Below are 18,588 nucleotides of genomic sequence, written 5' to 3'. Positions count from 1 at the left end.
GGAATATGTAGGCCAATGTTTCTCAACCTTGGCAACTTTAAGATGTTTGGACTTCAACTCCCAGAATTTCCTAGCCACCCATGCTGGCTGGGGAATTCTGGGAGTTGAAGTCCACACATCTTAAAGTTGCCAAGGTTGAAAAACACTGCTCTAGCTTGTTCTTGGTGAAGCTTCTTCAGGTTAGGATGTGTAAAAAAGAGGAAGAGAGAAGCTGATCAGAACTTCCCCACGGCAATTTGTTCCATTAGAACGTGTAACTTTTTGTCTTTAGGGATTAGTCCTAAACAGCAGTCCCAAAGCTGTAACTGTTGTAGGGCAGGGGAGGGGAGCATGGCTTGCTTTGCAACAGTGCTGGAGAGTTTCATTCCGCTTCCTTGGCATCAAGGTTTGGCCGGCTGCCCTGCAGAAATGAAAGCGTTGCCCAGTCTGTGCCATGGGAGACTGGAGGGCTGATTCCCAGCCTACACCGAAGTGTTCCTTTGAGTCTGGCAAGTGGGAGAAGCCTGCAGCATATCCGGCAAGCTCTGCCCTGCTGATGACAACTCGCCTGTTCCAGTTCGTGCGGCAGGATACCTCAGGGCCTGTTCATAAGGGGGCGGTAACTGTGAAGAGAAGATCAGGAACATGGTCTATTTCCTGCCAAATGAGCTTCACACCCAATTAAAGAATTAGTAGAAAGGCAACGTATTCACCAGTCACTACAACCAAATGTTAGATGGGTGACCTCAAGGCCTTGCATATGTGGCTGAGTGAAGTTCTAAAGCTGGAGCCCATCATCTGCCTGAGGCAGGTGTGAAGAAAGCCTCTTACACTTGTTGAATGGATTCTATTAAAATGACTGTTTGTAAATACAGGTTCATTGACTTGGGCCTGCACATATTGTGCTAAGCCAAAAGGATTAAGGGGTGGAAATTTGATGCCAGGACTCAGTACAAGGACAAAGCAGTATCAGAGCATTTTGACTTCCCAGGACACTCCATTACAGATCTCAAAGTAGCTGTTTTTGCCAGCACAACCGACTGAGCAGCTGCTGAGCCCACAGACATCAAAAGGTTTCAGGCCACCTCAGAAGGCCTCAACCAACACAGTGGGTTAAAAAAATTACAGTTATTAATTGATAAGTTATTTGTAATTTGTCTCACATCTGCTTAACCACCCTGTCTTTCCCCCACTGCACCCCAATTTAAATCCTGCATCAATTTAGTGTTCTTCCTTCTGATGTAGTTTCCATTTCTATTCCTTTGCTCACCTCTCCTACTCCTTAGAACAGGGGGCTACAGTCACACTACCAGCTTCTTTATATTTCTTTATAACTTTCTTTATAACTTTTCCTTTCCTTTTCTATTTTCTTTTTTCACTATTTACCATTTTTCTTAATTACCTTTATTTTCTTTTATGGTTTTTACTTTGTTAAAAATTCTTCAATAAAAAATATGAATGTATGTATAGATGTATGTCACACTACTAGCAACAGGAAGAAAGTATGTGGGGGAAGGACTGGTTGGTCCCATACATTTTTCAAGCACTAGTTTATGTGCACGTTTCTTATGTGTGAAGTGGGTGTTTGTAAACATGCCAAATGTTTCACAGAACTGAGATAGCATTTTTTTCCCTAGTTGTTGCAATTAAATTACAGAGCAGCTGAGAAAGTGATTCGCTGCGCTGAATCAAATGAAGTAAACTGCAAAGAAGTGCAATGCAATAAGCGTCTAGTTTACCATATAATCCACCAGAAGTAGGTATATAGCCTTCTATTGGCATCTAAATGTTGTGTTTAAGCTCTTGTTGTGTAAACTAGGATTGTCATCCAATGCTTTAATTATAGATACTTAAGCTGCAATTCTACACCCATTTATTTGGGAGGAAGCAGTACTAAACACAAGGGAAATTCGGGTAAACATATGGAGGGCTGTAATGTAGCCAGTACATAAATATGCATGCAGGAAAGGACAATAGGTCTGAAGCTAGAATCAGATTTGATTTTTAAATGGTGCCGGTATATATGGTAGTGGATGAAAATATAAGAAGGGGCATGAGATCTGCACTTCTTATAAGGACATTATACATACAAATGGTTTTTTAATCTGGGTTTATTTAGTGAGGGACTCTGTGATTATTGATTAAAGGCTTTAACCCTGCTTATGTAACTGGCTGACTTAGGTTGTTTATCCTGGGGTTCCTGGAAATGTCTCTTAGGAGCCTTCTGATTAAATAAGCTTCTCCCCACACCAAGAGTGAAAGAGAGGGGCCAATATCTCCAGGAATATCCCTTCCCCATTCCCATGGCAACTTTCCACAAGTCTTACCTTTCTGGGGGAGGAGAGGAACAAATGGTGGATAGTGGAGAGGCTTTGGATTGAGAGAATTTAGGACTTCTTTGCCCTCTCCCACACATCCAAACCAGCTTCTAATCTAAGACAGGATTTGGGTTGCCATCATCTTCTTTTTTTTCAATGGGGGAAAATGCATTGACTTAAAAAAAGTGGGGGGAAGGGGCAAATCAGAGATATTATATTCCTTCCTACTGCCCTGCTGATTTGTCAGCAGCAGGAGCCTGGATTCACTGGGATTTCAGCCCTAGAGCCCTCCACAAAGCGAAGAGACTTGTTTGATAAACACTGCTATCTTCATTTTAACGAATAATTTCTGTGACAACTTTAGTGGGCAAAAAAAAAAAAAAAGATGATTCCTCTACAAACCTTTGCCCTTTTTTTCTAGAAGGTAGCTGATTAATCAGAGAACTGTTTGGCTGCATGAGAGATTTCAAAAGTAATTTTTCATTCATTCATTCATTTATATTAAAAAACTATCTTCTTCTTAAAAGAGAATACTCAGCAGCAGCAGCAGCAGCAACAAACCAGTGCAAAAACAATGAATGAATAAAAATGCAGTATTAACAGATACATATCTGGCAGCAATAATTCCCCATTAATGAGGTCCCAAAGGCCTTCCGGAACAGCCAAATTTTTACATGCCTTTACAGGCTTCTGAAAGGCCTGGAGAGTGGAATCCTCTTTGCCTTGGAATTGGGGGAATTCCACAGGGAATGCCCATTTCTGCCATAGGACAGAATAAACCAGGTAGAAATGGGGTGATTGCCATCTATTACATCGAATACACGCATGCATGTATGTATGTATGTATATTCCACAGCTATATGGAGACAAGTTTTGGTATTGTTTTTGTGCAAGGATGAGAAAAGCTACACCTGCTTAAAATCTTCCTAACTATTCCTAACTATCTTCTTCCGAACTATTAGCAAGCAGAAGCATCCACTTTTCTTACTGTCTGGGTATCTTGGCACTGGGATGGAATTTGTCATGCCCGGGATAATGTCTAACATATTTATATATTGTGGCATGGTGAAAACATGCCCTGAAGAAAGAATCTATAAGTCAAAAGTTTAATAAGAAATCGCAGAGAGAGGCCACATTAAGAGTTCACCCACTGCAAATAAGCTATGGTTGCTGAATTTACACTTAGCTGTGGTTTTTAGAATTGAATAAGCATGCTAGTTTGCTTATAGATTTCTGCAGCCCAGCTCTAATACACTTATGCAAGGAAATGGCACACGATGTAAGTATTAACTGTCCTGGCCTTGGTTAGGCCAAGATTAGTTTTGGCTATACAGATGTTCAACCTATTTAATTCAGAGGAAAGATCTTTTCTAGGAAAGAAAAGGAAGAACGTTCTTTTTTATATCCCAAGGTTACAGAATTCCAGTTCCCAGCATTCCTCACCCCTGGTCAAGGTGGCTGCAGCTATTGAGAGGTGCAGCTCAGAAACACCTGCTGGACTCTCTTTTCTGACTTCAGCTTGCAGGTTTTGGCTGAAGTAGTGCTGAATTTTGAGGACAGAAGTATGATCTGAGTACAATGACCTGAAGCTAGATGTATGTTCCAACATGTATTCTTACTTATCTACTGCGGGCCTATCTAGATTACGGGTTATTATGAGGGCTTATGTATCTGCAGGAAGTGCTTTAAGTGTGCAATATAAATTGAAATTGGTGTTCAAGGTGCTGACTGCCCTTATTACTCATTGATATCAAAGTTGTAAGGCTCAAGGCCATTAGAAGTCCTGGCATGGGGTTCCAGATTGTGATCTCAAGACAAGTTACTTCCAACAAAGGATTGTGCTGTAAATTCCACTGAGATCAATTGGATGGACTCCCCAATAATTATATATGAGATTACATTTCTAGTAGTGAAGCTGGCACTATTTCATCTCAGTAAGTATTCTTCTCTAAGCAGTTATTTCTCTGAAATGTCAACATCATTCGCCCCAATTATTAACTTTTTCACTGCAGCACAGGCCAGATTGAACATTGTTTGAAATGGGGCTTCAAAGTGTTTCTATGGGGCTACAGTGTGAAAGAAATGCCAGCGATATGATGAAGTCATGGTTGCACATGGGCCATGCGCTGTTTCCTTTTGTCCTATTACCATTTCTAGTTGAACAGATCTTGTAAATGTTGAAGCACCAAAGGCACCAGCAAAATCCTATGAACAGCAACAGCAATAGGGTGAGCCTTTCATTTAACCACAACTCACTGAGGCTAGAAACAAATTACGACTCCCAGACTGACTAAAATACCAGACTAACAGTCTCTCTTGATCTCAGTGGGCACTGATGGATTTACTGATGGTGTACAAAATGTTTCAAAAGTATAATTAAAAATGTGCAGGTTTTCCAGCTGTCAGCTTTCAGTTCAAAATGGGTTGTTCCAGCTCTCCTACAAGTATTCAGGTGCTACTCCACCCATCCTGGAAAGTTTTCAAGGCTAGAACACTTCCACAATAGTCAGAGCAGTACCAGAACATTTCCAAAATGCTCAGAGCAATCATTCTGAACTTCAAAAGTCGTATTTTGTATCCGTACCGGACAGTGTTTTGAAATATTTTAGATTCAAAACATTTTGCACACGAGTTGTTAGAAGAGGCAAGATTAGTGTTGTTTCTATTTTAATTTCTCATACCACCACTAGAAGGCATAGCAAAGGCTAGACCCTGATGTCTTGAGTGGCTTAGAGTATTGGGTAAAAAAAGCCCTTTAAAGGGCAACCAGGATACAGGTCAGAGGTGACCACCTGACAGTCTGAGACCCTGGAGTACAGTCCATCTCTAGCTCTCCCGATCGTCCCTCAAAGACCCATTAGAGATGCAGCTTCCCCCCTACCCTTTTTCTGGATCCCTTAGTTGGGAGCTCTAGTGTTGCAACAGGTTCAGTAATATTATTTATTTGATCTACATCTCACCTTTCCTTCAGAGGCAGAAGAAGGTATATGGAGGACTCTCTCCTTCTGTTTTCTCCACAACAACCACCACCTTGTGAGATTGGGTGGCTGAGAGTGTGTGACTAGTCAAAAGTCACTGAGTGAACTTCCATGGCTAAGGGTGGACTTGAACCTGACAGACACCTCTACCACCCTTTCAGTTTCTTGCTCTTGCTCTGCTATCTTAACCAGAGGTTTTAAATACGTTCAGTTAAAACTATTAAGCCAAGCTGTATCCTGCATATGAAAATCAAGTTTGGAAGTCTCACTGGTGTCAATTTAATTCACTTTTAAATAATGGGGAAAGAACTGTAATACAAGCAAGTGGTATTCTATGTCGAGGAAAACCTATACGATTACAGATTTATTGCAATTTCTCTTGATTTAGGATAGGTTGGGTATCTGAAATACCAAAATAAGTGAACAGAGTAATGGATTTTGGAAAACTGGTAAATCACTCCCTTTTGTAGATATGGATGAAGAACATGCAGCTCTCCAGATGTTGGACTACAACTTCCATCATCTGCTATTGCTAGCCATGTTAGCTGGAGTTGAAGGGAGTTGATCATCCAACAAGCCCTGAAGAGCGACAAATTTCCTATCCCTACTCTGGTTGAGTGGTTGCAAGCTGAGAGGAGCCACACGCTCAGGGATAATTTTGCTTGTAGAAAATTTCTTTCAAGTTTTGCATCTTGCCCTTGCAGTAAAATTATCACAAGTAGGAGAGGGAGGGGGCTTTGCTTTAAAGGTTTGCTGCACGCAGGATAGATAGACTTGGTCAAACTGTCTGACAACACAAACACTGTATGTTTAATGTGGACTCATATGGCTTATTTGAACTACATATATTTTGGCCTGTAATCTTAACATGATGGGGGACTGATAACAGGCAAAAGCAAAATACAAAAAGAGCAGCAGTTATTTCAGATATCCAGGTAGTTCCCAAGGAGTACCTTAGCAAGATGAGAAACAACCAGCAATGCTAGAACCTTCATGGCCTGTTGCCCTCCACAAGCTTAAAACAGTTGTGAGAGAAGCCACAGATAAACCATTTGCCTCTATTGAAACCCCTGGGTCTATTATTTACCTTGAACCAGCCACCTCACTTATGGTGTGAACAGTAATAGCGGTGTGTGTGTGTGTGTGTGTGTGTGTACATTTAAATGGCCAGATCTCTTGTGCATGGTTGTCTTCTTGTCTACTGTGGCTCCTTGCAGAAGACAGAAAGGCTACTTTTCAAAAGATATAAGATGAATCATTAACCAGAAAGAATATAAACAAGTGGCTAGCATGGAGACTCTTGGAACACTCTGTTCCTTCCTCTAAGATAAAAAAAATAGCAAAGAGAGAGCAGAGTCCCAAGTTATCTCAATAAAAAGTGCTTAGAGCAAGTTCTATAAATACCTCATCAGTGGAATAATTCTACAGAACTAGATATAAGGCAGATATTTTTCATATCAAAAGACCACTTTTACTGATTGCTCACCTCTTGAGAGATTTCTGCCCATAAGCCAAATCTTTCAGCAATCATCTGGTGGATCTCCCGTTGCCGATCCTTTTTTCGTACACTCTCATAGCTTGGTAGGTGAGGCTGTTCCCATGGTGGAAGCTGATAGCTACTGGGGCTTCCAACACAGAATAATTCATCTCCCTAGATATGCAAAGGATCAAAGGTCATTTTTAAAAGTTTACTAGGTTTACAAGATGGTATCATTTCTGCCCACGCTGAGTACACATACTCTAGGCAAGGATCCACATTGTATTTATAATGCTTATTTCAAACAGAGAGTTAATTCAAGGTCAGAGCCAAGGCTAATGTTATTCTACTGCTCTCTTCCTTTCTGAGTCTGTAAACCAGCCTAATCCTTAAACATAAGCAAGCATTCAGAGTAGTCCAACAATTTGCAGAAAAAAGGTTGATGCTAATTTATGAGACAGAGTAATTTTCTTTACATATACCAGTTATATGTTGCCATATTTCAGTAAGGATTTAAAAACTCTGAATAAAGAAACAAATAGCATGTAACAGTCAGCTTTAGGGGGGGAAAAGGCAAGGAAGATTTAGAGCAGGTGTGTCCAACCTGCGGGCCATATGTGGCCCTGAACAGCTAGTAATGCGGCCCCAAACCACTCATTTAAATGAGTTAAACATGGTGGTGAACCAACATGGTTGGTTTTCAAGGTGAAAACCAACGTATCACTGCAATGTTTCAAACCATAACAGCATTTGAAATGAAACTTAAAGTATGGCAAGCTCAAGGTATGGAAGATAATTTTATACGTTTTAATACGTTGGCTAAACACAGTCCTGTGAACAGTGAGAAATATGCAGCCTTGCTTTTTGGTTTGATACAGGAAATTTGAGAACAGGTTTCAAGATTTCCAGAAAAATTATCAATATTTTGGTATACTGTATTTTCGACTCCATTTTCAGTCAACGTAACTACATTACCTCCGAATTTCAAATGGAATGCATAGAGCTGCAATCAGACATTCAACTCAAAAGAAAAATTTGATCATGTCTCTCTACTGGACTTTTATAAGACCTGTCTTCCCAGAGAAAAATATCCCTCACTTCACAATCACGCCTTATTCATGACATCGCTTTTTGGCAGCGCATACATTTGTGAGCAACTATTTTCAAGGATGATGCACATGAAGAGTAAAATTAGAATTAAAATTTCTGACAAGCACCTTGAGAACTCACTGAGAATTGCAACCACTTTCATCGAACCAGACACTGATGCATTAGTTTCACAAAAACGAGGTCAAATATCCCACTAGTTTTATGTTGCCCTCTTTTTTTAAAATTTTATAATAAAAAATATAAAAAATAAATGAAGTTTTATTACTTATATATATTAACTATGTTATATATTTTATGTGTGGCCTGAGACAATTCCTCTTCACTCAGGGTGGCCCAGGGAAGCCAAAAGGTTGGACACCCCTGATTTGGAGCCGATCTACACATGCACATACAATAAAATTATTCCTGATCTGTATTTCAGATTGCAGGGAAGACTTTGGGGTGGGGGTGCAGGTGGAAAGGCATTCAGATAAGTAACTACAGGTAGTTCTTGACTTACGACCATTCAGTGACCATTCAAACTTATGATGGTACTGAACAAATGGTGGTTATGACAGGTTCTCAGAGTTCCACCATCCCAGCAACCCTGCGATCAGGTGATTGCAATCTGGGCACTTACAGCAGGCTTGCACTTATGACCAGTTGCAGCACCCCATGATTACGTGATCACCATTTGTGATCTTCCCTGCTGGCTTCCCCAGAAAGTCAATGGGGAAGCTGGCAGGGAAGGTTGCAAGTTGCTGGGGTAAGTCTCCCTCACCCATGCACCCTCCCCCAGCCCCTCTGCTCTCGCACTGCACCAGCCGCTCGTGCATCCCTGCACACCCTTCCTGAGTCTTGCCATGCCTTCCCCGCCACTCATACACCCTTGTGCACCCTCCCTGAGCCTCATGGCACCTCCCTTACACCCTCACACACCCTCCCTGAGACTTGCCATACCTCCCTCACACACTCTCCCCAGGCCTCGCCTCCCTCGCACCCTAGTGCACCCTCCCTGAGCCTTGCTGTACCTCCCTTGCACACCCCTGCGCAACCTCCCCGAGCATTGCCACACCTCCCTTGTGCACCCCCGCACACCCTCCCCAAGACTTGCCATACCTCCCTTGCACACTTGTGCACCCCCTTGCTCCCTTGCGCATCTTCCCCAAGCCTTTCCACACCACTCTCACACAACCCTGTGCACCCTCACTGAGCCTCCCTCACACCCACATGTACCGTCCCCGAGCATCGCCTCCCTCGCACCCTTGTGCATCCTTGTGCACACCTGTGCACCCTTCCCAAGCTTCACTGTGCCTCCCACTCCCCTCGTGCCCTCCCCCATCCAGCAGCAGCCACTTACCTGCCTGCTGGCCTGTGACTTGCAACTTCCTGCCAGCTTCCCCACTGACTTGGTTGTGGGAAGCTGGTAGGAAGCTGCCTTGCCTAATGACTGTGGGATTCGGTTAATGATGGCAACCAAGACTGCAGGGATTGACGTCGCTAAGTGATGCTGTTGCACTTTACAACTGCATTGCTTAGCAACAGAAATTCCGGTCCCAAGTGCCGTCATGAGTCGAGGACATCATAAAGATGAAGTGCTGCTCTTTAGAAAAATTGCATCTCATTGTTCAGTAGAGAAGAGACTACCAAGTAATTCAGATGAATGTGGAGAATGGCTGTCATATTAAAATATTTATTTATTTAGCAAATTTATATAGCCACCCATCTCACTAAACGTGACTCTGGGTGGTGTGCAACCAACAACAGTTAAAAATAGTATAATACTACTATAATACAAATATTAATATTTGTAGCAATAAACCCTCCCTCTAAAATCTCTAATCTAAAAATTAGTGTTTAACAGTCCTTTCAATTTTCACTTGTGTACTCACCAAACTTAACTGCATATAAACTAACTTCTCCTAATCTGGTGCCTCCATATATGCTGTACTACAAATTCTCAGCAATCATGATCTGTGGCTATGATGATTGCAGGTAACTGGATCTGTAGCCCAACAGGTCTGGTCTGGCAGCAGACTGGTACAAGCCTTGGACATCTTTCTGAACAAAGCCATACCAGTGCTTTGCTTCTCGGCATTCAGTATCAAAAGCGGAACCATCTAGCAACTTGCTACCCAACTGCACAGTCTGCAATGTAAGATAGCTAATGTGGCCCAGTCTTTTATTAGCCACACACTAGTAAAAGAGCCAGCTCCTACCATCTTTTGTCTACACTAAAAGCAGTATTACTTCTGTTGGATTCTTTTCTGCTACCTAGTGAGAGATCTTCTACCATAGTGAAAGGCAGCATCTGTGCTGACCTGTACTGAACAACGCTTATCTGATGATTACTTTAAATGTGTCAGTCAGATCATTTGCAGTTTCACAAATGTGTCAAAATTCCTGCTAAGCCCTCAGCTCGATCTACTTCCCAAGACAGTTAGAAAGGTAAAGTAGGAACATTCAGTAGGCTGCTTGGAGGAAAGGCAAGATAATGATAAAAACCCATTTCACCAGCTCCATAGGGTCATCCCCATAAACAGTCTCTTCATTATGCTTCCTTTGAGGAATAGCCCCTGGTGGCCCCCTGCCAGGTTCCTCTATCGTGCTCAACCCAACCATGCCTCCCCCGGTGTGCCAAGCTCCTTTTCCAGGTGATCCCTCTGTTAATGAAGAAGGCTCTCCCACCTGGACACCAGGGTTTTCAGCAGCGCTTGTTTCCAGCCGCTGTGCTCCAGACTGGGGTCCCACCAGTCGCTGATTGCTGCTGAAGTAAGGAGGAGGACATTCCTGTAGGATGCAACAAGAATTTTAAAAACAAATGGAAGCAGGGTTTTCCTCCTGGATATTCCAGACTGGAAAAGCAACCTATCACTCAACCCAAACTAGCAGGTGGTCCACAAGAAATGCTAATTCGACCTAATCCTTTCTGTTGAGCCCATTCTGTATATTTCATTGAAACATATGGGGTATGAGGAGGGGAGGGAGGAATAAACTTTGCTTTCCCCAAATGGAAATATATTGGGCAGGTACTTCCTTAAAAAATCCCCAAACAATAGCTGCTAAGCAAGACAGCATCCCAAGCCACCACTTGGTATCCTGGTATCATTCTCTTGAGCTCTTCTCTCCCCCACACTAGCAGCAGCAGCTCTTAATGAGCTGAGCAAGTCAAATGCAACAGCCCCATCACCGGGAGACATAAAGCTGCTCTTCACCATGGAAGCCCCCTGGAGATCTGCCCCATCTCTCTCATTTGGATAAGCTTGGAAGCATGGTTTTCAATGGGGTGGGAGAAGTTTCCAATCCCTCCCTCCCCGTCCCAGGCCAGCCAAAGCAGAGATAAAATGAGATGAAGAAAACACAGGTCTTTCACATACAGGAACTGATGGGGTTGACTGTTTAATCTTACTGGGTGGTACTGCTGATGCCCCAGAATCTTCAGGCAAGGTGGTGGATGCAGTATTGCAGTGCAAGCCCTGCCTCTTTGCCTGTGCATGTGACATCAATGCCCGTACAAAAGAGGGGAGCTTGAATCATGATGCTGCATCCTCCATCTTGCCTGTTCAACACCTGCCACTGTGGATGCCAATGGATAGGCCACAGTTCACACGCTTTTCATTCCTCAACAAAAGGGAATGCAGGGAATCTCAGGAGTAACAGGTCAGGGCTGCTGTAACTACAGTGAAGGTATGTCAGCCTTCCCAAGTAGACTAGAGAGGAAACTTGACCAGATTAGCTAACTCTACTTTTATTGCAAGGCTACATTAACAGAATCTTGCAATTCTGAAAGTACAAATCTCCTGCTGTCTCCTTTACAGCCTGGGAAGCCAGGGAGGGTCCCTTCTGAGCCTGTCTCCTCCCTTTATGCAGCTGCGGGCTACTCTCATCTGACCGCCTTTCAAGGTCTTTCTCACAAAGCATTACAAGCTACCCGAAGGAGTTCCCTCAGTGCCCCTAATAGGAGGGTGAGCCTTTGTAGGGCCCTACTTTCCCTCTTGTTGCTGCTGTTGGAATTATAGTATGCTGTTGGGGGGGGCAGGGGGCAGGGGTCTGTTTTAAGGCAAGTCCCCACTTGCACAGATATGGCCTGGCAAACTCTGCTGTGTCCCCATGATGCTGCCTTCATCTGATTCCTGGTTCATGAGTAAGACAGGCTTAAGTTGTATTTTGCTGTACCAGTGCTAAAGTGGCATTTTCCTTCTTATTCCAACACAATCTAAGGGCAGCCTCAAGTGGGTAAAATTCATTAGGCTCTGCCACCCATTACCCAGGAGAGAAATTGGGTGACTCCAGTGGGTTGAAAATGAGTTAGGATCAGCAGTGGAGATGACAAATTTCATTGCTGGTATTGTTTTCTGCTGGCTCAAGGATGAGCAGAGGGCACTATGCTTGGGTAGAGAAATGCCCCAAGACAGATGGGTTGGCAGAGATTTATGCACTCCTCCATGAGCAGCTATAAAACATCTTACATATTGGGAGAAAGCCACTGCTTAATGCAGCAACATGGGTCAACGCTGGTCTCTGTCACAACTGTGATGGGGAGAGATGCCCCAAAAGTGTTCCTCCTCCCACATATAGGGAGGCATGTTCACATGTGCACAAGCATGCTTGTTGTCTTCATCCGATGCTCCTCATAACTCTGCAAAGTACCATTATTCTTGAGATTAGCATCAGCTGAAATGTTCTGCCTCTGAAAGCTGGCATTTCCTTTTTCGGACAGCAACTTCAGTTCAATGACTCATTGTGGGGGATGCATTTCTTGTGGTTTTGAGTAAAACTACACTTGTCTGGATATCGCCACCTGGCAATATGATATTAATCCTACTTCCCAGAACAAGTGGAGAACAAAAGAAGTGCTTAGACTGGGCATCAGCCTAAAGGTACTGCTTTTATTCTGAGGTGGTTGTTTTTTGGATACCTAAACATAACCTTAAATAAGAACGTGGGAGAATTTTTTATTCAGTCCTGTTTGATGTAACTTTGCCAAATTCGCACAATAAATGAGCTAAAATACAATTATATTCCAACACATGCTGCAATTCACCAGTTTAAAAAATTGCACGCTAGAGACAAAAATACTTTCTATTAGGAAAGTACTTGAAAAAAGATATATTAGGCAAAGCCTTATAGAAAAATTAGGAGAAATGTAAATGGAAATGTATTTACATGTGAAAAGAATGTGAAAGCTCATGTGAAAAGGGGCAAAATGAACACAAGAAGAAAATGTTTAAACCACATGAAACAGAAATTGACAGGTTCTTCCCTTCTCATTCTTAAGACCTCGAGAGCCCATTTCGTGTGTGTGTGTGTGTGTGTGCTCCCAGTTACCATACTCTCTGAAGTTGAAAGGGAGGGGGGCTTCAGACTTCTGGGATCTGCTGTATTTTCTGTTAAACCCTGAGAGCCAGACAGAAATATGAGGGAAAAGGTGGCTCAGAGGAGGTGAGGCATGGGCCTTAAAAGTAAAGAGGAATAGGCTGTTCGAGTTTCTCAGGAATTTGTTTTTAATAATGAACTCACAAATGAACTGAACGCAGAAACCCAGATGATTGCTATGTAATTATGCCACTCAGTTCTGAGTCCTGAGGAGCAAGTCCAGAGGATATTATCGTTTTCAATCTCCCTTTGTGTTCTTTCCAGGGTCATCTGTACAACTCAAGTGCTAGACAGGTTTTGATTTGATCTAATCTGTCTCTTTGTTCTAACATATGTAAACAAAGATTCGTTTCTCTGACTATAGAAAGTGCAAGCCATCTTGATTATTTCAATATTATTTCACTAAACCTATAGGCAGTGGTTGTGCAATTCTCCCAGCTACAAGCAGGTTATTTGCATATGTAAATATTCCACTGCAAAGTGATTGTAATCACATTCCCTCTGTGAAGTCCTATCCAAAGAACGATGATTGGTAGCTATGATTAAAGGAGCCAGAGTGAAAATAAAAGTGAACCATCTAGTAAAATCCCTAGCATTGATGCTTCCTAGAGTTTCCACTCCGTGCCTACTCTCTGCAGGCTGATTCCTCTGGGGAGGAGAGTTTTCATTTTATTGCAGTAGAAAGTTCTTTGTTGTGACAATGGGCAGCCTTCTCTGGAGGAGGTACAGGAAGTTGTAATTAGACATAGTAGCCAGTGTATGACCAGTCACGTTTTAAAGAAATATAAAGCATGAATTTGAATGACTAGTAGGGGTCAAAGCCTCCATGTTGCATTTTCCCTTTTTTCCTGAAATCCAAAGCTGAGGGCAAGGACCTACTATCTGAAGATAAGCCTTGTCTAGTGGAACTATCAGAAAGGAATAGTAGTTTGCTATCCTCCAGTAAATCCCATCACTAAGGCCAATTGAACAAAACTCCCAAAATGAAAAAGGAAAAGGAAAACACAAAAAAGATAACTTTCCTGTTTGGTCTGAAATCTAAATCTGGGATTTGAAAAGGAAGCCAGAAGCAAGAACCAGATATTGCTTTAGGGCAGTGTTTCTCAACCTCCGCCACTTTAAGATGTGTTAAGACTTCTGGGAGTTGAAGTCCACAAGTCTTAAAGTGGCAGAGGTTGAGAAACACTGCTTTAGGGTTTGCAAGTTTAACTGGCATATGGTATAGATTCACATGGACCTGAGCCCAGCATGACTGCTTTAGCAACACTACAGACCAACATTTTCAAGGCAGTCTCACCTTCAACAGCTAACCAAACTTTTCAGAAGCCTTTGTAAATGGGCATGCAAAAAGGAAAAAACAACAACCTGGGATCTGTGCACCTAGTGAAAATACAGTCAGCCGGATAATTCCAAATCACACGATAGGATCCATCCTTAAAGGATCCATCCCCTGTCTGTTCCTCTCCAAATACTACAGCCTTTCAGAATTCCTGCTTGACTGGCAGCTGAAAATTCTGGGACATTCCAACGCACACAGAGGACAACAGTTTAAAGAAAGGTTACCAGGATATTTTTTTTTTTAATGCTGGCATGCTTCAATGTGATTTGTTCTGGGCATAGATCAAAACCATTCAGTTGTGGTTTACTCAGTAAACAATGGTTAAACAAATAATGGTTTTACTCATTATTTAAACTCAGCTGCTAGGTTTAACCATACGATTAAGTGAAAGTGACATCTATCAACTTGCACCACATGCTGCTCCAAGCCAAAATAGTTTGACTTGTCTTCAGCTTTGGAAACAAGAAGAGTAAATTTTGAAAGCTCTACAGAGAGGGCAAACATAGCTCTTAGAATGGTGCGCTTCTTATAAGAAAAATCAGCAATAACCACCATGAGACCTTGACATGCCTTGCATAGAGGGTGCAAAATCAGCTATGATGACCAGGCTAATTCTCACACTTTCACCCTGGAAGCTTTCTTTCCTTAGTGAACAGACTGCTTAAGAAAAACAAATGTTGCACGAAGGCAGCCTTTCAACTTATCCTGGGGACATTTGGTATAAAGAGCTTCCTGGAAGAAAGCTGTCTCAAGGAAAGCTTTATCACAGAACACTTGGCTGAATCATAGATAAGGCAGATGTCAGCTACTTCAAAGCTATTCTCAAGGAGTTTCTACACAGAATTTATAATGACACTGTATCTCCAACTTGTGCAATTCCATACAAGATTTAGATTTACTAGATGATAAAGTAATGATTCAGTTCTTCTCAGCACAGAGGGGATAACTAAAAACACAACTCTACACTTACTACAGCGATGGGAGAAGGAGAGTTGCATTAAATCACAGATGGCTTGGCCTCTACGGTCTATTTAAACTGGAGACATACAAGGCACTGTTGCTGCAATGAATGTGGGAATATAGTGGAGGCAACGAAGAGAGTACTGCAGGCACAGAAATCTCCCACAGACTCCACTTACATCACAATTAACTCAGCTCAACATCTTCTTCTTTGAAATGTAGACTCTGGATTTTAAATGTGGATTACAGACGACCACATGCTTTGCAGAGGGTGGCGGGTTGCATGGCATTTTTGTGGCATATGGCATGAGAGGACTACTTTAAAGCTCAGTCCTATAACTGAGCAGTTTATATAAAGTAAGGGCAACTCTGGACAGGCAAATGCTTACCTATTGCAAGTCTATATAGACTTCAGGCTACTCTGAGTTTTGAATGTCTAATGCGGGTGGGGTGGGAGAGTGGGAAGGAAGCGCAGGGAAACTGCCCATCTTAATTCTTTTGGTTGCACTTCTCCAATACTTGCAAACAAGCATCACTTTCAAAAAAACCATGTGCCTCCACAAAAGAGAGAAAGGGGGAACTCGGGAGAATGTTCTCTTTCTGGCTGTCCCCAATCATGAACTGTGAAAGGTATAATGCTGGTTGCTGGGATACTGGCAACAGAGAATGGGACTGTCTGCATGTATTAGTTCCTTACAGGAGCATTCCCTGCTGTTTTCCATCCCTATAAAGAAAGGAGGAGGCCTGGCACTGAAAGGGCCAGAGAGGTAAGGAGGGGCATAGTTCTCTTTGGCACAGAGAGAACCATCATTACCCCGTGACACGACTCACTCTCAGTGTTACCTACCATCTGCTCTCACACTTTAATACACACACACACACACACCCCTCAGTACAATCAACCCTCAAAAGCAGCCAACTGGGGACAGGCTCAGGTGAAAAGGCTTTGTTTGTAGACAGAGTGGGAGGTAAACAGGCGCTCCTTGGTACACAACACTATAACTTGGCAGGAGAGAACTGTAAATAGACCTTGAGCTGCTATTCAGCCAGCAGAAAGGAAAACGAGACTCTGCTATACCAAGGGTGAGATGGGAACCATGCAGAGGGAGGCCTGCCAAAGGCTGTGCAGAGGAGCAGCATGTGGCCTTCAGTCCTCACAGAGCACAAAGAGGTGTGCTCTTTATCCAGGATCAGAAATGGGTGGGTGAACAGAGAGGCCTGGGGGGCAAGGGAGGCTGATCAAAGTGGAAGAGGCAGGCAGCTGGTGAGATACTCACATACTGACTAGGGCTCTGGAAGAGTCTGCAAGAGCACAGAAATTGGCAGCACAGAGGGTCCCGGTGGTACAGCAGGAGCAGCAGCACCAAAATGGCCACGATGAACACAGAGGAAGAGACTGCTACCAAAGAAGAGAAAAGGGGAAATAGCATTAAGCATGTTGTACAACTTCCAAGTTCCATCAAGCTCAGTGAGCTACCTGAAATCTCCAGAAAATATTCAACTTCAGTCCAGGCTTCCCCAGGATATGTTGGTCTACAACACTATCATCCCCAGCCAGCATGATCCGCTAGCAGAAATGATGAGAGTTGCTGTCTTAGAGGATGATTAAAGATACCTCTAATACCAATGAGAAAAGCAAGTAAATCAAAAGGCACATAGCAAATGTATCACTCTAGCAGTGGGAATCCAGTTGGTTTGATGGTCCATGGATCCAAGGATGCCCTCTTTAGGAAGGTCTGCACCACTGCTTGTTTTCAAGGCAGGAATACCCACCCCTGATATAATTAGGCATTTACCATTCTCTGAACCCACCCACTAGCCCTCCTTTGCTAGATTTAAATAGATAACATAAATATGGATCAAAGGTACAAGAGGTAGGTGGAGCAGATGCAACCATCTTGTCTGTATCTACAGGTTTCAGAAACTGAAACTGATCCTTCAAAGCATGACCAATAAGAACTACCACCATCTTTCTGATAATGTTACAGTTGTGAAATCAAATTCCACTTGGAAGCCACTTTCTCCTCAAAGTGCTTAGCAAATTCATCACAAAAGATGACCAGATGTGTGAGGGCTATCACTATTAGGTACTGTTCAGATACCCCTTCAGCATCCAAAAGAATTGGCTACATTTGGTTTTAGACTTGCACTATGTGCATTCCAAATGTATTACAGCCCATTTTATTACTTGAAGATGTTGTGAGAACCAAGTGCATTTCTATTTCCACAATGTTGAGGAGGGTGCTTAGGTGCAATTGTTTCAATGGCCCTTTTCATCTCATTGTTCCATAGTGTGATATTTGACAAGATCACCAGCTCTGCCAGCCTGGAAATCTTATGGAGTATTCAGGAATCCCTTGGATTTTTTTCAGTCCACAGGAATAGGCTATTCTAATGAGTCTGCCACCAGAAGTCTAAATCTTAGAAGGAAGTAATTTGTTTATGACAAAGAGATCACAGAACTATAGCCTTTTTTCTTTAGCCAGGTACAAAAACAGGAATCTGTCATGTCACGGGCTGACAAGGAACTGAGATAGGTCCATGGTTGTCATAATGGTCATGAAGTCCTGAACTGGCTCCAGGCTTCAACATGGATGTTGAAGTCATCCTATAAATCCTATTGAAGAAAGATGGAATATAAATCTCTCAAAGAAAACAAGCAAACCAGTAGGCAAAATTCTCCATACTTATAAATATGCAAACTTTACCATATAAAATTATTTGTTATTTTTTTCATTTTATATCTTGCCTTTCTTCCAGGAGCCCATGGGGGTGGCTACATCCCCTTCTTCAAATTCCCCACCACAACAATCTTATGGGATAGGTTGGACAAAGAGTTAGAGAGATTAGCCCAAGGTCACCTAGCAAGCTTCCATGATAAGAGGGCAGACTTAACCTGGGTCTTCTTGGTCCTAATCTAACAACAGTGACTTCACTGCACTCAGAAAAGTCATTGATTTTCTGAGTCTCCGTAATTCAGTCTTATATCATGATGGACACTGCTAGAATTTCTTCTCTGAAATCATAAACAATCTGGCTTTGACTGCAAGCCCTTGGGGGAGAGACATGTCC

General features: G+C 42.6%; 1 protein-coding gene and 1 long non-coding RNA gene across 4 annotated transcripts in view; both read right to left on the bottom strand.

Annotated features, from left to right (window-relative positions):
* LOC134490307 (uncharacterized) overlaps nt 1-18,588 on the bottom strand; it is a 105,966-nt gene that overhangs the window by 12,890 nt on the left and 74,488 nt on the right. The window lies entirely within an intron of this gene.
* The window catches only part of LOC134490302 (uncharacterized), a 28,508-nt gene continuing 9,962 nt past the window's right edge, over nt 43-18,588 (bottom strand). The window contains exons 2-5 of one of the 2 annotated variants that reach the window (XM_063293234.1): nt 16,794-16,915; nt 10,530-10,631; nt 6,762-6,926; nt 43-602 (exon numbers count right to left, since the gene is read on the bottom strand). In XM_063293234.1, coding sequence (XP_063149304.1) covers nt 462-602; nt 6,762-6,926; nt 10,530-10,631; nt 16,794-16,915 — 530 coding nt within the window. In that variant the 3' untranslated portion in view covers nt 43-461. The remainder of the gene's footprint in view (nt 603-6,761; nt 6,927-10,529; nt 10,632-16,793; nt 16,916-18,588) is intronic. The other variant, XM_063293235.1, reaches the window with a different exon arrangement.

Source organism: Candoia aspera, chromosome 2 (genome assembly GCF_035149785.1).
Source record: "Candoia aspera isolate rCanAsp1 chromosome 2, rCanAsp1.hap2, whole genome shotgun sequence".
NCBI classification, from domain to species: Eukaryota; Metazoa; Chordata; class Lepidosauria; order Squamata; family Boidae; genus Candoia; species Candoia aspera.
This window is presented reverse-complemented; position numbering and strand designations above follow the sequence as displayed.